Here is an 18,303-nt window from a genome sequence, read left to right as displayed (position 1 = left end):
ACAGAGAAGTGTTTCTAAACCCAATATATTAATATTTTCCGATCTTGATCTTTAACCACTTAACAACCGGCCCATAGCCGAATGACGGCTACAGGGCGGTTGCTTAACTCTGGAAGGACGTACACTGACGTCCTCCCAGAATCCTGCTCTCGCACATCCCCTGGAGCGCGCACCCGAGAACATCCATGGCGGCTCATCGCGGCCGTTTACCACGTGATTGCTCTGTCAAATGACGGAGCGATCACTTGTAAACAAACCAACGTCATGACCATGTCCCTCCCCTCTCTGTACCAATCAGTTCAGTGTGAGATGGGAGAGATCGGCGGCAGAAGCGCTGTGGGCTAGATCTGTAGTGCCCACAGCGCTACTCTGCAATACCCAGCAATACCCTGACAATACTCTGCAATACCCAGCAACACCCTGCCAATACTCTGCAATACCCTGCCAATATTCTGCAATACCCAGCCATAACCTGCCAACACTCTGCAATACCCGGCCAATACTCTGCAGTACCCTGCCAATACTCTGCAATACCCAGCAATACCCTGCCAATACTCTGCCATAAACTGCCATACCCAGCAATACCCTGCCAATACTCTGCAATACCCTGCCAATACTCTGCCATACCCTGCCAATACACTGCAATACTCTGCAATACCATGCCAATACTCTGCAATACCCTGCCAATACTCTGCCATACCTAGCCATACCCTGCCATACCCAGCAATATCCTGCTATACCCAGCAATACCCAGCCATACTATGCAATACCGAGCCATACTCTGCAATACCCAGCCATACTTGGTGATATCCTGCAATACCCAGCCATACTCAGTGATACCCTGCAATACCCAGCCATACTCTGCAATACCCAGCCATACTCTACAATACTCGGTGATACCCAGGCATACTCTGCAAAACCCAGCTATACTCGGTGAGACCCTGCAATACCCAGCCATACTCTGCAATACTCTGTGATACCCAGCCATACTCTGCAATACCCAACCATACCCGGCCATGCTCAGCCATGCTCGGCTGTACTTGACCTCTGTATGTGACCAGGCTGTGGAAGTCTCACACATGTGGTATCGCTGTACTCAGGAGTAGGAGAATCTATTTTGGGGTGTCATTTTTGGTATGTACATGCTATGTGTTAGAAATATTGTATAAATGGACAACTTCGTGTTAAAAAAAAAAAAGCATTTTAACCACTTCCCGCCCGCCGGCCATCATATGACGTCCTTGACTTTGTGCGGGGATATCTGAATGATGCCTGCAGCTATCAGCTTTTTCAGCTGGCGATTCCCTACACCATAAGAATGATCATAGCGTCTGTTCCGCTGCTTGATCGTTCTTATGGGAGGCGAGAGGGGACATTCCCCCCCTCTTGCCGCCCTCGGGTGCTTCTACTGACTCACCGCTACAATCTAAGCCATAATCGTTTTTTTTTTCAAGGCTTCCCAGCCTAGAAGTGAGATGCGGGGTCTTATTGACCCCATATCTCACTGTAAAGACAACCTGTCATGCCATATTCCTATTACAAGGGATGTTTACATTCCTTGTAATAGGTATAAAAGTGATCAAAAAAAATATTTTTGGAGAAAAAAAATGTCAAACTAAAATAAATAAAGTAAAATGAACAATAATAAAAAAAAATAATAATTTTAAAGTGCCCCTGTCCCCGTGTGCTCGCATTCAGAAGCGAACGCATACCTAAGTCCCGCCCACATATGCAAAACGGTGTTCAAAGCACACACGTGAGGTTTCGCTGCGAATGTTAGAGCGAGAGAAATAATAATTTTGGCCCTAGACCTCCTCTGTAACTCAAAACATGTAACCAGTAAAAAAATGTAAAGTGTTGCCTAAGGGGATTTTTAACCACTTCAGCTCCGGACCAATAAACACCTTAAGGACCAGAGGTCTTTTTCCAATTTCGCACTGCGCTGCTTTAACTGGTATTTGCGCGGTCATGCAATATTGCACCCAAACGAAATTTGTGTCCTTTTCTTCCCACAAATAGAGCTTTCTTTTGATGGTATTTGATTGCCTCTGCGTTTTTTTTTTTTTGCGATATAAATGGAAAAAAAGCGAAAATTTTGAAAAAAAAAGATATTTTCTTCTTTTTGTTATAAGAAAAATCGAATAAACTACATTTTAGTCATACATTGAGGGCAAAATTTATTCAGCCACATGTCTTTAGTAAAAAAAAATGTCAATAAGCGTATATTTTTTGGTTTGCGCAAAAGTTATAGCGTCTACAAACTAGAGTAGATTTTCTGGAATTTACACAGCTTTTAATTTATGACTGCCTATCAGTACAAACCCCCCCCCAAATGACCCCATTTTGGAAAGTAGACACCCCAAGGAAATTGCTGATGGGTATGTTGAGCCCATTGAATATTTATTTTTTTTGTCCTAAGGGATTGAATAATGACAAAAAAAAAAAAAAAAAAATTTTACAAAAAGTTGTCACTAAATGATATATTGCTCACACATGCTATGGTTATATGTGGAATTGCACCCCAAAATATATTCCGCTACTTCTCCCGAGTATGGGGATACCACATGTATGGGACTTTTTGGGAGTCTAGTCTCGCACGGCACCCCGAAAACCAATCACCACCTTCAGGATTTCTAAGGGTGCAAATTTTTGATTTAACTCCTCACTACCTATCACAGTTTCGGAAGGCCATAAAATGCCAAAATAGCACAAAACCCCCCAAAATGACCCCATTTTGGAAAGTAGACACCCCAAGCTATTTACTGAGAGGCATGTTGAGTCCATGGAATATTTTATATTTTGCCACAAGTTGCGGGAATATTACAAACTTTTTTTTTTTTGCACAAAGTTGTCACTAAATGATATATTGCTCACACATGCCATGGGCATATGTGAAATGACACCCCAAAATACATTCTGCTGCTTCTCCTGAGTACGGGGATACCACATGTGTGGGACTTTTTGGGAGCCTAGCCGCGTACGGGACCCTGAAAACCAAGCACTGCCTTCCTGATTTAAATATAAAATGCTACCAAAAAAACTGTTAGCGATCGCAGGGATCAGGCCTGACTCTGCGATCGCTGCAGTTATGTGTTTAGTGTTTTGTAAGTGACAGTGATCGATCGATACTGCACTTGGGTGGGCTGGGCAGAGGGGCAAAACGCAGGTGCTAGCAGGTATCTGGGCTGATCCCGCTAACAATGCGTTTTTTTGGAACCCTGAACTGCTGGGGACGCTAGTATAGATCTGATCAGATCAGATATTGATCTGTTCAGATTCTATACCACTACGGGAGGCGTATGCTTTGCGCGTGGGTGTTAGCGGTACTGGCACTAACCTAGCGCTGCCTGGGGCGACGCAGACCCTGACCCTAAAACCTAATTGATATCACCCGCCGGGTGATCAGGGGGTTAAACCTTTATTGGGTAATAAATGGTGGGTGCCCTGATGCTATAAAAAGCAAACTAACCAGAGTCACCCGTAACACTTATACAGTGATCAGTGGTGAAAGGGTTAACTAGGGGCAATCAGGGGGTTCAAATTTTTATTAGGTAGTATATGGGGGTCCCTGGCGCTATATAAAAACCTAAATAACTAACTGGCTAACCAGCGTCACCAGTGACACTTATACTGTGATCGCTGGTGAAAGGGTTAACTAGGGGCAATCAGGGGGTTAAAACCATTATTGGGTAGTATATCGGGGTACCTAGCGCTATAAAAACCTGGCGGTGAACCTAAAAAAATAACTAGCTACCTAGCGACAGTAGCGACACTGATGCAGCGATCAGAAAAATTATCGCTTAGTGACACTGGCAAAAGGGGTGAAAGGGTTAACTAGGGGCAATCAGGATGTTAAAACCATTATTGGGTAGTATATCGGGGTACCTAGCGCTATAAAAACCTGGCGGTGAACCTAAAAAAATAACTAGCTACCTAGCGACAGTAGCGACACTGATGCAGCGATCAGAAAAATGATCGCTTAGTGACAGTGGCAAAAGGGGGTGAAAGGGTTAACTAGGGGCAATCAGGATGTTAAAACCATTATTGGGTAGTATATCGGGGTACCTAGCGCTATAAAAACCTGGCGGTGAACCTAAAAAAATAACTAGCTACCTAGCGACAGTAGCGACACTGATGCAGCGATCAGAAAAATGATCGCTTAGTGACAGTGGCAAAAGGGGGTGAAAGGGTTAACTAGGGGCAATCAGGATGTTAAAACCATTATTGGGTAGTATATCGGGGTACCTAGCGCTATAAAAACCTGGCGGTGAACCTAAAAAAATAACTAGCTACCTAGCGACAGTAGCGACACTGATGCAGCGATCAGAAAAATGATCGCTTAGTGACAGTGGCAAAAGGGGGTGAAAGGGTTAACTAGGGGCAATCAGGATGTTAAAACCATTATTGGGTAGTATATCGGGGTACCTAGCGATATAAAAACCTGGCGGTGAACCTAAAAAAATAACTAGCTACCTAGCGACATTAGCGACACTACTGCAGCGATCAGAAAAATGATCGCTTAGTGACACTGGCAAAAGGGGGTGAAAGGGTTAACTCTAGGGGCAATCAGGGGGTTAAATCTTTATTGGGGGGTGATAGGGGGCTACCCTGGACCTTACACTAACTGCCCTGACAGTTTTTACTTTTACAACTGACATTGAATGCATTGATCAGTAAAGAAATGATCAATGCAATCAGTGACACTGTGACTGGGGGGGGGAGGGAGGGCAGGGGGGGGATCGGGGGGCGATCGGGGGGGGGTTTGTGTACCTGTGTGTACCTACATGTCAGTGTAGTGTTGGTGCACACTTACTATTAGTCTTCTCCTCGTAGTCCGGTCAAAAAGACCGCCCCGAGGAGAATGACATCACTTCCTCCTTCCTGTGTAAACAATACACAGTGGGAGGAAGTTCGTCATTGGCCAGGAGCGATCCAGAGGGGGTGGCCGAAAACCAACGGCCATCCCCTCATCACGGATCGCTGCTGGAGGGAAACGGACCGCCGTACCCAGCGGGAGGGGGTCCGATCGGACCCCCCACCCGCTGGAAGGCAGGCACGTAGATCTACGTGATTGTGCCTGCCTGTGCCATTCTGATGACGTATAATGGCAATACGGCGGTCCTTAAGTGGTTAAATAGCGAAGTTTGGCACCATTACACTCTAAAAACATGCTGGTAGGTAAAGCGGATCCTGTCTAAATTGGCCCTAATATGTCTGAATGTGTGTTAGGGACCCACACAAACATCACCCCATTTAAAAAAAAAAAAAAAAAAATTATTTTCTTAATTTGCAAATAAGGATCATCTCTTTCTCAGAAAACAGTGAGCCGGGCATGGTGGTGGGAAGAAATTAGCAGCAGTACAAGCAACTTCCTGTTGGGGCGTGATGCAATTCCTGTGTGCTGTGCACTGCTTCCGGGAAACATATATGCACCTCAGACACATACCTATGCGCACAAAGCGTACACAGCACTCGCGCATGCGCACACAGCATTCGTGCATCTAGATGCATTTGGTGCATTAAGCTGCAGGAATCCATATTTGGATGTAAATTGATAGTAAAGCAGATGTAGATTTCCAGGACTGGACTAACAAATGTTTATAGTGAAAGGCAACTGGTGTTTTCTATTAAACAAGGTCTAAATGGGCCATTGACATAATCAGGAATGCGTCTTAGCAAAGTTCAACTAAATGAAATCCTCTTATTTTTGCTGGGGGATAGAGTGCAGAAGCATTAGAAGTCTTGTCAGTTTTTAGGGAGGTCTGCACCCCTGATAGGGTGATGACACCTCCCAAATTTTTACACTTTCTCCTTCAAATTTTTTCACTTCCTGTCACATAGCCAAACAGGAAGTGAGGGTCAATCTAAATAGTTTCCCTATTAGGTAAAATGACCTCTAACACCCAAATTATTAGGTATCTTGGACTTTGGTGTTTACTTACTAAAGGCAAATCCACTTTGCACTACAAGTGCATCTTAGCTTCTACATGATTGCATGTTAAAATCACCAGTGCTTCCCCTCAGATTTTCACCGACTACACTTGTATTGCAGAGTGGATAAATCCAAAAATACCTAAGAATTTGGAGTGTACACAACAAAGTGCTAGAGTGCAATTTGCCTAATGGGGACACTAGTTAGATTGACCTGTGTGTCCCCAAGGAAAGACATTGGTAGGGTTTTACCCTCACTTCCTGTTTGGCTATGTGACAGGAAGTGAAGACAATTTTAAGAAAAGGGACACAAAGCTCAACCTAAAAAAGACAAGCAGGGGTTCTAACACTCACGTGGTTTCTCTCAAATGCCCACAATTAGAATAGGATTGTCATGAGCTAGATTTTAGTGCAGTGCTCTAAATCAGTGTTTCTCAACTCCAGTCCTCAAGGTGCACCAACAGGTCATGTTTTCAGGTTTTCCATTATTTTGCACAGTTGATTTAATCAGTTTCACTGCCTTAGCAATTACCACAGCCATTTAATCTGTGGGAAATCCTGAAAACATGACCTGTTGTGGCGACTTGAGGACTGGAGTTGAGAAACACTGCTCTAAATCAGTGTTTTTCAACTCTGTCCTCAAGTAGCCCCAACAGGCCATGTTTGCAGGTTTTCCTTCATCTTGCACAGGTGCTTTAAATCAGTCAATGGATTGGTATTTTGGACAGCTATTTTAGCCAAGATAAATTCCAAAAACATGTCCTGTCGGCAGTACTTGAGGACTGAGGCTGAGAACCACTGCGCTAAAATGGAAAATTGAATACTTGCCTCTCTGTAATTTCTTTCCTGGTGCCTATCCATGGCAGCATACACACAATCCATGCATGTGCTACCATGAAGGCACCAGGAAAGTAGCCTGGCCAAATCACACCTTTTTTTGATTTGCCATGCCAATCAGCCTAGTTAAAGGGGTTGTGGGGGACTGCAGACATGGGACTTTACAGAATGTGGAAAGCCCCTTTAATCTAGTGGGCACAAGGTGCTTTGTGGTTGTTATTGGGCAGAGCCCAACATGCCCCAAAAGCAGCCACCTATGTTGAGCGGATGTGACCTTGCATGGTTCAGGAGGAGGTTGGGCGATCGCTCTTCTCGCACCTTTCCTAGCTGGCCGCGTTCTATGCCCTGAAAAAAGGATTTGGTTTGTATTGGTGAAGGCAGCTCACAGCCTTTTGAGCATGGAATGGAGCGTGGAGTTCCCCTTTAAAAGCAAAAGTTAGCCCATGGAAATCTAAGAGGTTAGCTCCCGTACACACGGTCGGACATTCCGAAAACAAAATCCGTTGGATTTTTTCCAACGGGTTTTGTCCGAAACTTGTGTTGCATACACACGGTCGGACAAAGTTGTCGGAAAATCCGATCGTTCAGAACGTGATGACGTTCGTTCGTTACGACGGGACTACGTTGCAGCCAGTAGCCAATAGCTTTGGTCTCATAATTTGATCTGAGCATGCGTGGCGCTTTGTCCGATCGGAATTCTCTACCAATGATCGGACAAAGTCCGATCGGATCATGTTGTCAGAAAATTTTATATCCAGCTCTCAAACTTTGTTGGTCGGACATTCCGACTGAAAAAGTCAGATGGAGCCCACACACGGTCGGATTATCCGGTCCGATCGGACATTTTCCATCGGAATTTCCGACCGTGTGTACAAGGGCTTAGAAGGGGAAGACAAGAGCACTGGAGAATGGAGTGTAGAGTTCCCCTTTAAAAGCTAAAGCTAGCCCAATTAAATCATATGCATTAGAGGGGAAGGTTAAATGCCCTTTTAGGAGGAGCTAGAGGAGCGAGAGTCTTTTTACATCATTTTAACAAGGTGCATGTCACATGTTGGCAACGTAACATGCTAACATGACCTGTGTGCAAATATCCTTAAAAAAAATACATAAAGGCGAACCAGCGTAAACAGAAAATTTAGAGTTGCGCCCGTTCAAGCCACGGAATTTAATTTGTGTTGCTTGACATTTACTAAGATTTTGGCCGCGCAGTGAACCAATGCATTTGAACGAGCGCAAGTGCCGCATGCGCATGCGCAGTGCATAAATTGACCTCAAGCAGTTCTAAATGTACTTGCAGGCTTGTTCTGAAAAAGTTACTTTCTGATTCTATTTGGGGCATATTTGTTACTTGGGCAGTCGTTACTAAACTTCCTCACATCTCCCCCATAATATTGGCACTTCCAGCTTCTTTTAATATTGAATTGAAGATGAGCCCACCCAGTTGTGTGACAATAGCAAATTATAATCTGCTATTGTCTTCCTGCTTCTCCTCCTAGCCAATCAGGAAGCGGGTCCTGAGACCTGATTGGCCCAGAGGTGAAGCGACTGTATTGGTCGGGGAGGGGGGGGGGGGGGCACCAAGGAGGAGATGCAGGGGGAAGGTGCCGAAGCTGCCTGCGATCCTGGATAGGGTAAGTGTGGGGTTGATGGGCAGACGGACTGGTGAGCAAGGGGTGGGTTTGTTCGTCAAGCGAGTGATGGGGTGGTGGGGGGTTTGACTGATCGAATGAACAGAGGGGGAGTTTGTCAGGTGGCTTGTTTGCCACAAATGGAGAAAATAGAGCACCAGCCCCCACTGTCAGATTGTAAAATAACCTGTTCCAATTGTTCTTTGGATTCAGTCATGGAAAGGTTTTTACCAATACAAAATTAAATCCTGCAGACAGACTTAATAGAATATTATTAGATGAGGGGAAACATTTTCACTTTGTATCAAATTTTCAGATGTCAGTAGATTTCTATATGTTCTAGGCAGGGCTTGGCAGTGAATGGGTTCAATTCTAATCTGCGTACAACCTTTGTATGTCAGTCTCTGGTTCCATCCTTTTCACACCTTTGTACACCTGAGCAAAGGTAACCCGGCACTGTCCTGTGTCACAGATCAGACCCCTGGAAGGTAAGACTATCATTATGGCTGAGACCGCTATTCTGCGATAATCTGCAAACTGTACCGTAGTCCATTTATAATAAGAATTATGGTGACATGGGGCTTGTAATCATCTACATTGATCACAAAGTCCTATATAAAAGTTGCTATACCTGTGCAATACTTCAGATATGTAGAATTTACTTCTCCTTTTTATTATCCTTTGTATCTCTCTCCATACATTTTATACCGGCTCTTTCCTGCTCATATATTTATTACTTTTCACTTCTCTCTCATTCCTATACTGTACCATCCTTTACCAAAATATTATTGCTGCATAGTGCACTGCTCAACAAATGCATTGTGCAATGTGTTCCTGACGTGTTTCACCACCTACATAACTTCATCAGGGCACGGGGTGCTTTGGGGTAGTGTCAGTGTGACATATTCACGAGGTAAGGGGTCAATGACAGCTGATCATGATGTCAACATTATCGGCTTTCCTTTCTTTACACTAACAGTGCAAGGAGAGGAGAAGAGAACCGATAACCGGCTTGTGTTAAAAGGACATCTACAACAATAATCAGGGAACTGATTATCACTGTCCTGATTACTAGTGCAGTCCCAACAGTGCCCACCAGTGCTGCCTATCAGTGCCCACTAGTGCTGGCAATCAGTGCTGGCAATCAGTGCCCATCAGTGACCATAGGAGGGGTAGCCTTTGGCATGCTCCAAGGAGAAGTGAATGTATATACTGATAAATGTACAATATGAAAAGCAAATGAATTTTCATTATTTGCTTGTTTCATGCTACAATTACTCCTGAAAAAGCCTCTATTCTGTGAAACATGTTGAGAATGTTACATCAGTGTAGTATGGATGAGAATGTATCATCAATGTAGCATGGATAATGTTCATTTAGTTCACTACTGGAGAATGAGACCAAGATATTGTAGCGGTCAGAGGTATAGGAGACCGCAATGCAGGTTTCAAGTACGGGACAGCAGACAAGGAGGCTGAAACAAAAACCGGCTTTATTAAACAGTAAGATATAATGGCCGGAGGAGGAGGATAACAGTATTAACAATTCACAGTAGTTTACAGTAAGGCTAACTGGGATGTGGTACACAAAATGGCTTTCCCGCCAACACATGCACAGTGATACAGGCTACCCTCTTCTAATATGTCCTGCCTGATTCCCGCTTATCGGGACACGTTTCTACAACGTACTATCTCAGTAGGGACTGTACTATTCCCTATCACAATCCAGCACCGGTGCTCACTCACAGTTTGTTAGACAGCTGGAGGGTCCCTTGTCTTGGCCTCCTTCATGAGGCAGGTGAAGTCCAGTTCCTAGTGCTGCAGCTTGCCCGTCTGGGACGGATGGATGAACACAGATGCGGCCCAAAATCACCACAGCTCTCTCTCTCTGCCCGAGGTGCCCGATCTTTAGCTGGATACTGCGACTCTTTATCCACACAAAGTCTCCCTCTCCTCAGGGCAGACTTGACTTTTCCTCAGCTCCGCACAGGAATTCCTCAGCTGCCCACACACTCCTCACAGTTCTCTCTCACTGCCACTTCCTGTTTCCTCTCCTCTGAAGGGTCGGCAGCAACAGTGACATCTTGTGGCTAAACTGGAAATAGCAGGCTGTATATATTATAGATGGAACACAGTGCAATATAGTTCAGTAATCCTAGGGGCTGACCCCTACATGCCTCCCCGCTTAAAGGTGGCCGTCCTCGGCCTTGCTATATAGTCCATGGGGAAGAAAAGGGTTAAATCAATCTTTAACGGCAGCACAACATTGTTCATAATACATACAGTTAGACCAAATAAACTGATCAGCATTGTACCTGTTTGGTGGAACCCCTGCAGTAGACCTACTAGATCTCCGAAGGTCTTGTCTTTCTGTTAGGACTTGTCCTTCCTCCCTTGGAGCTGGTACTGGTTCTATAACAGGGGCTTCATCACGTGCAGAGTCAGGAACAATCCACCAGTCTTCAATATTATTCCCATCGGAAATGACAAATTCTGAGGAAGGGGCAGGGAGTGGTGTCCTCTGTGCAGGTATCCGATCTTCTGACCGACATGGCCGTAGCATATTCCTATGTAGAACCCTTGAAGCCGACTCCCCATTCTCAACACGAACTTCGTAAACTGGACCATTGGGATACACTCTCTTGATCACTTTGTACGGCTGTACCTCCCAACGCTCACTCAACTTGCCTCTGGGCCGTTTCTCTCGAACCAGCACCCGGTCTCCAGGTTGCAACGGAATCTCTTGGATGGGAGGACGGTCAGTATAAGTCTTTTCTTGCAATCTCTGGCCTACTAACCGGCAGATGGTCTGGAGTCGCTTGCGGTGTTCTTTCACCCATGAGGTGGTTGATCGCTCTATCACATCTTCTGGCTGTTCCAAATTCAATTCGACAATTTCTCGTCCGGCTCTACCGAACAGTAGCATGTATGGGGTATAGCCGGTGGTAGTGTGGACACGATTATTGTAGGCCCAGACTAATTCAGGCAGATAGTCTGGCCAGTGTGTCTTTTTGTCCTCCTCTAAGGTCCTCAGCATCTGAAGCAGAGTCCGATTAAAGCGCTCACAGGCCCCATTCCCTTGGGGATGATATGGAGTTGTCCTGGATTTTCCAATGCCATACAGTCGGTGTAACTCCTCCATCACTTTCCCTTGAAAGCATGCTCCTTGATCTGAGTGAATCCGTTTCGGGCATCCATAGACCCGGATGAAATCTTGACAGATGGCCCGAGCTGCAGACTCAGCCGTCTGGTCCGGAGTTGGAGTGACCACTGCAAACTTGGAGAAGTGGTCAATCATGACCAGGCAGTATTGTGGGCCTCTGGCTGACTGTCCCACGAGGAGATAATCTATCAGCAATACCTCCAGCGGTTCCTTGGTCTGTATGGGCTGTATGGGTGCCCTCTGCTCTGTGCTTTTAGTAAGCTCACACACTCTACACTGTCGGCAGACTTCTTCAACTACGACCTCCAGTCGTGGACAATACACATAACGCTGCAGCCACTGGTAAGTTTTGACTGGCCCGAAATGAGCTCCAAATTCATGAGCTTCCCTGGCTATCTCTAGTGCCAGACTCCTTGGTATGACAACCTGCCATCTTGCCTCCAGATCGGCAGGCTGCTGCCACTTGCGGTATAGAACAGCTCCATGAACCTCTAGTCTGTCCCATTGATGTAGAATTGACTTCATCTCAGCATCAAGATCAGCCCTTTCCTCTCTGTCTGGTTTTCTTTGTCGAGCCACCCAACCTTTTATCTGTCGCAGTCCAATGTCTTCATCTTGTATTCGCCCCCATTCCTCATTAGTTCTTGCTAATGCCTTAGGCAGGGACCGGGCCTCCCCGCTTGTCTGTGCTGCGACTGCTGGAGGTGTAAACTTGCGGAAGTCTGGAATTTCATCCTCTTCCTTTTGTTCATCAAGCTCTCCCAATGGAGTTTCAAAAGTAACCCTCGACAGACCATCAGCATTGGTATTCTCTGTAGCAGAGCGATAGCGAATTGAGAAGTCATACTTTGCAAGGCGAGCTGCCCAACGTTGCTCCAGGGCTCCCAGTCTAGCAGTATCCAGATGGGCCAGGGGATTGTTATCAGTCCGTACAAAGATTTTAGCCCCTGTAAGGTAACCGGCAAACTTCTCTGTCATGGCCCACACCAGGGCAAGGAGCTCTAGCCGGAAGGAACTATAGTTATGAGGGTTTCGCTCCGTATCCCGCAGGGACCTACTGGCATAGGCAATCACTCTTTCGTGTCCGTCCTGCATCTGTGACAACACTGCCCCGAGTCCGTAGAGACTACCGTCAGTAGATAAGAAGAATGGTTTGTCAAAATCAGCATAAGCCAAGATGGGGGCCGATGTCAGAGCCTCTTTCAAGGTCAGGAAGGCCTCCTCTTGCTTCTGTCCCCAGGGAACACTTTGACTCTTGGATTGCCCAGCAGTTCCTCTCAAAATCTCATTCAGAGGGCCCGCTATCTTTGCATAGTCTTTGATGAACCGCCGGTAGTAACCAGTCAGACCAAGGAAGGCCTTCAACTCACGCAGCGTTCTAGGCTCCGGCCATTGTTGAATGGCAGCCACTTTATTTTGGGATGGCAGCACCCCGTCTTTGGACACCGTATGGCCTAAGTACTCGATCTCCTTCTTGAAGAGATGACACTTCTTTGGCTTTATCTTCAGGCCATGGGCCCGCAGTCGCTCAAGTACCTGTCCTAATCGGGCCAAGTGTTCTTCAAAAGTAGCAGAGTACACTATAATATCATCCAAGTATATCAGGGTAGCTTCAAAATTTAGATCTCCCAGACATTTTTCCATCAGCCTCTGAAAGGTTCCTGGGGCATTAGACAGCCCAAATGGCATCCTATTAAATTCAAACAGACCCATGGGAAGTATGAATGCTGTCTTTTCCTTGTCTTGTTCAGCCACCGGTACCTGCCAGTATCCACTTGCTAAATCCAAGGTGGAGAAGTATTTAGCCCGCCCTAGGGCTGTTAGGGACTCTTCGATGCGAGGCAGAGGATATGAGTCCCGCACTGTGCACGCATTCAATCTCCGGTAATCCACACAAAATCGAATGGTGCCATCCTTCTTCTTGACAAGCACCACTGGGGCTGCCCAGGGACTTTGACTACCCCGAACCACTCCTGAATCGATCATCTGTTTCAGCAATGTCTTCACCTCTTGATACAACTTGGGTGGAATCTGTCGATATCTCTCTCGGCTTGGGGGAGTGTCCCCCGTCGGTATCTCATGTGTGATAGCATCTGTGCAACCAAAGTCATTGGCATTGCGGGCAAACGCAGCTTGATTCTCCCACAGCATGGTTTCAACTGCTCGTAAATGATCCGGACTTAGAGCTTTCACATCTATCTCCATTTGTTCCAAGATGACTGTCCCATTCCATTCTGGGGTCGGTGCCTCTGCAGGCTTTGCAGTAACTGCCAAGGTCCAAGCAGAATTGCCTATCGGAGCTAGAGTCACTTCTCCCTGACTCAGCACTTCTCCCCGATGTAGGTACACGCGAGCCAGTTCCACTCCTGGCACCAGAGAGACTTCCCGTTGTCCAACGTTTACAGCTCTTATGGGTACTCGTCCATTTTGGACTACTGCCAGTGTCCGGGCCACTAGGACATCCTGACCTAACTCTCCCAGGCCTGCAGGCTCAATGATCACCTCCATACCTTCAAGGTTGCGGGAGGTTCCCACGGGCAAAGTCAGTATAGTCTCCCGATCAGGAGGGAGGGTAAGGGTAGCCCTTCCCGGCACTCGAATATTTCCTACAGACTGATGTACTGGGACACTCTTCTGTGTCCCACAAAACCGGATTAACCGTTGAAATGCCTTTTGCGTTGGTTTGTGTGGAGTGGCATTCTTCCAATAGCCCGGCCCCCTTTTAGTGAACATAATTTGATCCAACTCTCGCAGGATATTCATGCCCATTATCACCGGTACATCTTCTTTGAAGGTTTCAGGGACCAGCAGGATACCTTTTTTTCCAACTTCCTGTCCACACAGACGTACATTCATCCATACGACACCTGTGACAGGGATTTGTTGCTGGTTAGCTGCTGTGACCCGGATCAATGTCCCCTGTTCTGGCTTGGCCAGTGCTTGAAAGTAACGGTTGAAATATGACTCAGGCATGGTCGTTACCTGTGATCCGGTGTCCACTAAACAGTTGACTGGAATGCCTTCAAACTCGGCTCTTATGGTGGGACATCCTGCAACCAGGTGTTCGGAGCTGTGCTGAGTGGCCTGACACTCTACTTCCCCCGCAGTGTGCCTCATTACTGCGGGGGCCTGAAGTTTAACGCCGGCTCTGGGCGTCTAGGCAGGTCCCTCCGGCATTCTCTAGCGAAGTGTCCTTTTTCTCCACACCGCCAGCACTGAGCCTCTCTGCGTTGTTCTCTCTGTCTGTGTGCGGGAGGCGCCCGTAGGCCTGGACTGGCCGAGCTCACTGGAGGATATTGAGGGACTCGGTAGGTGGGAATACGTGGGTAAGGATGCTCTGGTGCAGGAACCATCGAGGCAGTCTGATAAGGTTGTTGTTGCCCCAGATATGCAACCTCAGGGGGGTAGCTCAAATCCATCCGTCTCTCTATTTGCGTCAACTTCTCATGCATGAGACCCAGGGAGCTTTGTAGGTCCTGCACCACTCTAACCAGGACCTCTTCATTCTTCGCAACCCCGAGGGAGGCGGTCTGGGTCCGTATCACTCCAGAGGCATAAATTTCTTCTTTACTTCGCTCCACGGCCTCAGCCAATATTTGCCGAAAATTCAGTGTAGGGTCCACTCTGACTCGTTCCCGTAGGGCTTGTCTCAGGTGAGAGCTGTAGAGTCCCAGGATCAATTGTTCCCTCAGTATCCGGTCTGCGGATCCCATGGCGGTTATCCCGTCTGCCTCTTTTTTCTGTATCTCAGCCAGTACTTCCTGTAGAGCCGTTGCATATTGTGAGACCCCTTCATTTTCCTGCTGTACCCGGTAGAAGAACTTTGCCCGGAGGTGGCCCGCACTAGCTGTTTCACCGTATATTTCTTCTAGAAAGCGCACAATCTCTTTCAAGGTACTGCGCGTAGCTTCCGGTTGTAAGCAAACAGTTTTCCGCGCTTCACCCTCCAGGGCAGCCAAAGCAATTTCCACCTGTAGCTCTGGGCTGACATTGTAAATTCTAGCAACGCTCTGTAATCTCGTCACCCAGTCTGACAGTGACATGTTCTGGCCATCAAATTTTGGCAACAAGTTAAAAAGCATGCCCATAGGGAGGGTCCTTGTAGGGGTTCCACCATTACCTAAGGCATTCACATCAACATCAGGTACGTTGCCTTCAGCCGCCTCCATCTCTGTAACCGTACCCTGCTCGCAGCGCCACTTGTAGCGGTCAGAGGTATAGGAGACCGCAATGCAGGTTTCAAGTACGGGACAGCAGACAAGGAGGCTGAAACAAAAACCGGCTTTATTAAACAGTAAGATATAATGGCCGGAGGAGGAGGATAACAGTATTAACAATTCACAGTAGTTTACAGTAAGGCTAACTGGGATGTGGTACACAAAATGGCTTTCCCGCCAACACATGCACAGTGATACAGGCTACCCTCTTCTAATATGTCCTGCCTGATTCCCGCTTATCGGGACACGTTTCTACAACGTACTATCTCAGTAGGGACTGTACTATTCCCTATCACAATCCAGCACCGGTGCTCACTCACAGTTTGTTAGACAGCTGGAGGGTCCCTTGTCTTGGCCTCCTTCATGAGGCAGGTGAAGTCCAGTTCCTAGTGCTGCAGCTTGCCCGTCTGGGACGGATGGATGAACACAGATGCGGCCCAAAATCACCACAGCTCTCTCTCTCTGCCCGAGGTGCCCGATCTTTAGCTGGATACTGCGACTCTTTATCCACACAAAGTCTCCCTCTCCTCAGGGCAGACTTGACTTTTCCTCAGCTCCGCACAGGAATTCCTCAGCTGCCCACACACTCCTCACAGTTCTCTCTCACTGCCACTTCCTGTTTCCTCTCCTCTGAAGGGTCGGCAGCAACAGTGACATCTTGTGGCTAAACTGGAAATAGCAGGCTGTATATATTATAGATGGAACACAGTGCAATATAGTTCAGTAATCCTAGGGGCTGACCCCTACAATATGGTCATTGATTTTATTATAATTTTAAAGGAAAAGTACAGCCAAAGCTCGTTCAGCTGTACTTCTCCTGTGGATCACATAAGTGCAGTCCCTTCTGCGCCCCTGTGACCCATTTTCAGCAGACAATGGGCTGCAGCCCTCTGTCAGCTGACACCGGAGAGCCGGTCCAGGCTCGGGAAGGATCGTCACCATATGGTCAGGATCCGCCCACATGCCTGGACCGGCACCCATCTCTTAACGAGCCGCTGAGAGTCTGAGCTGGCCGCTCGCACCCCCAGCGCTCCAGCGAATGTGTGGGGGGGGGGGAACGGGACAGGGCAGATTGCTGCTGACTGACAGCCAGCAACTCTCTGCTCGGGGAGCTATGAGAACCGAGCGATCAGCGGTGTTAGATCGCTCAGTTCTCAGTGTAAGAGCTGCAGGTGGACAGATGCAGCATCCACCTAGGTAAGTATGATTCTTAAATAAAAAGAAAACCCCATCCATCTCTTTTAATGAAGTTTGTATAAATAAATGAATTGTTGTTTGTAATGAATATTTGGATATTGTAGTGTTATTCATGCACCTCTACCGTCCCGTATTGCTCATATTTCATCTTGTTGGTTAACACGCAGTACGCAAAAGGTAAAGGAGGAGAATGCTACACAGGATCCAGAGAAGTCCAGCAGGTCTTTAGTAATATGATCAGAAATCACAAAAAAAAAAAAACACTTTCAGGGGCTCCCCTTTCATCAGGGCTTATAACAGTGAAGAAGCTGTCTTATACGGTCTTATATAATGTACCGGGTTCAGTCTGTCTGGTAGGAGGATATGGGAAATATGGACTGAAGGATTTTATTGGTCACCAACCTAGAAGCTATTTATTTTTTTAGCCTCAGAAACAGGGTCACTTTAATGGCTGCAGAGATAAGCTCAGTCACAGAGTCGATCGTTTTCAGTTAGGTCACAGTATGCCAGAAGGAGAGACTACAGTGAACAATTATGGCTGCCCCCATCTATGCTTATAATTAAAAACTACATATGGAATTGGGCATTTTAGAAAAGGAACATTGACAAAATCGCGTGCATTAAGCTTGTACAATTCTCAATAAATTTTAAAAAATTGTTCCCGTTTAAACTTTCCAGTCTGTGACAACATCTGGCGAAGACTTTCAAGGCGTTTTATTGGACAAGCAAACGGCGCAGCACATAATGTCTTATCGGAACATTTCCCCGGAAGACTTGGAGTCCCTTAAGCGCCCCCCACTCAAATGGGTGGATGGGATGCCCATCATCGGTCCTTTTGCAGCCAATTGGGACAACGTTGTGAAATTCCAGGCCCGAGAAGATGATCTGCTGATAGCCACCTATCCAAAATCCGGTAAGAACAGACATTAATACTGCATTTGTAATGTCCCACCTTTAAAAAAAAAAAAATAAATCTAAAATGTAATACATTTAAGAGACAAAAAGGTGCAAACATGAAGTCACGCTTTAAATAATTCTCCAGCTCTGGTCTACCAGCATTGTGGAAAATGTAGGGCTGGTCTATTTATTAACCACTTCAGCCCCGGAAGATTTTACCCCCTTCCTGAGCAGAGCACTTTTTACAATTCGGCACTGCGTCGATTTAACTGACAATTGCACGGTCGTGCGACGTTATACCCAAACAGATTTTGCATCCTTTTCCCCCCACAAATAGAGCTTTCTTTTGGTGGTAGTTGATCACCTCTGCGGTTTTTATTTTTTGCGCTATAAACAAAACAAAAAGCGTAAATTTTGAAAAAAAGTTCAGTTTT

At 46.5% G+C, this 18,303-nt stretch overlaps 1 protein-coding gene across 2 annotated transcripts in view; it reads left to right on the top strand.

The window, feature by feature from the left end:
* LOC143923613 (sulfotransferase 1A1-like) overlaps window positions 1-18,303 on the top strand; it is a 41,471-nt gene that overhangs the window by 11,104 nt on the left and 12,064 nt on the right. The window contains exons 1-2 of one of the 2 annotated variants that reach the window (XM_077447408.1): window positions 8,764-8,884; window positions 17,651-17,885. In XM_077447408.1, the coding sequence (XP_077303534.1) occupies window positions 17,717-17,885 (169 nt within the window). In that variant the 5' untranslated portion in view covers window positions 8,764-8,884; window positions 17,651-17,716. Of the gene's footprint in view, window positions 1-8,763; window positions 8,885-17,650; window positions 17,886-18,303 lie in introns of those variants that run through there. The other variant, XM_077447409.1, reaches the window with a different exon arrangement.

Source organism: Lithobates pipiens, unplaced genomic scaffold (genome assembly GCF_037356315.1).
Source record: "Lithobates pipiens isolate NorthernLeopardFrog02 unplaced genomic scaffold, aLitPip1_a1.2 Scaffold_22, whole genome shotgun sequence".
NCBI lineage: Eukaryota > Metazoa > Chordata > Amphibia > Anura > Ranidae > Lithobates > Lithobates pipiens.
The sequence above is the reverse complement of the archived record's forward strand: the minus strand, read 5'-3'. Positions and strand labels throughout refer to the sequence as shown.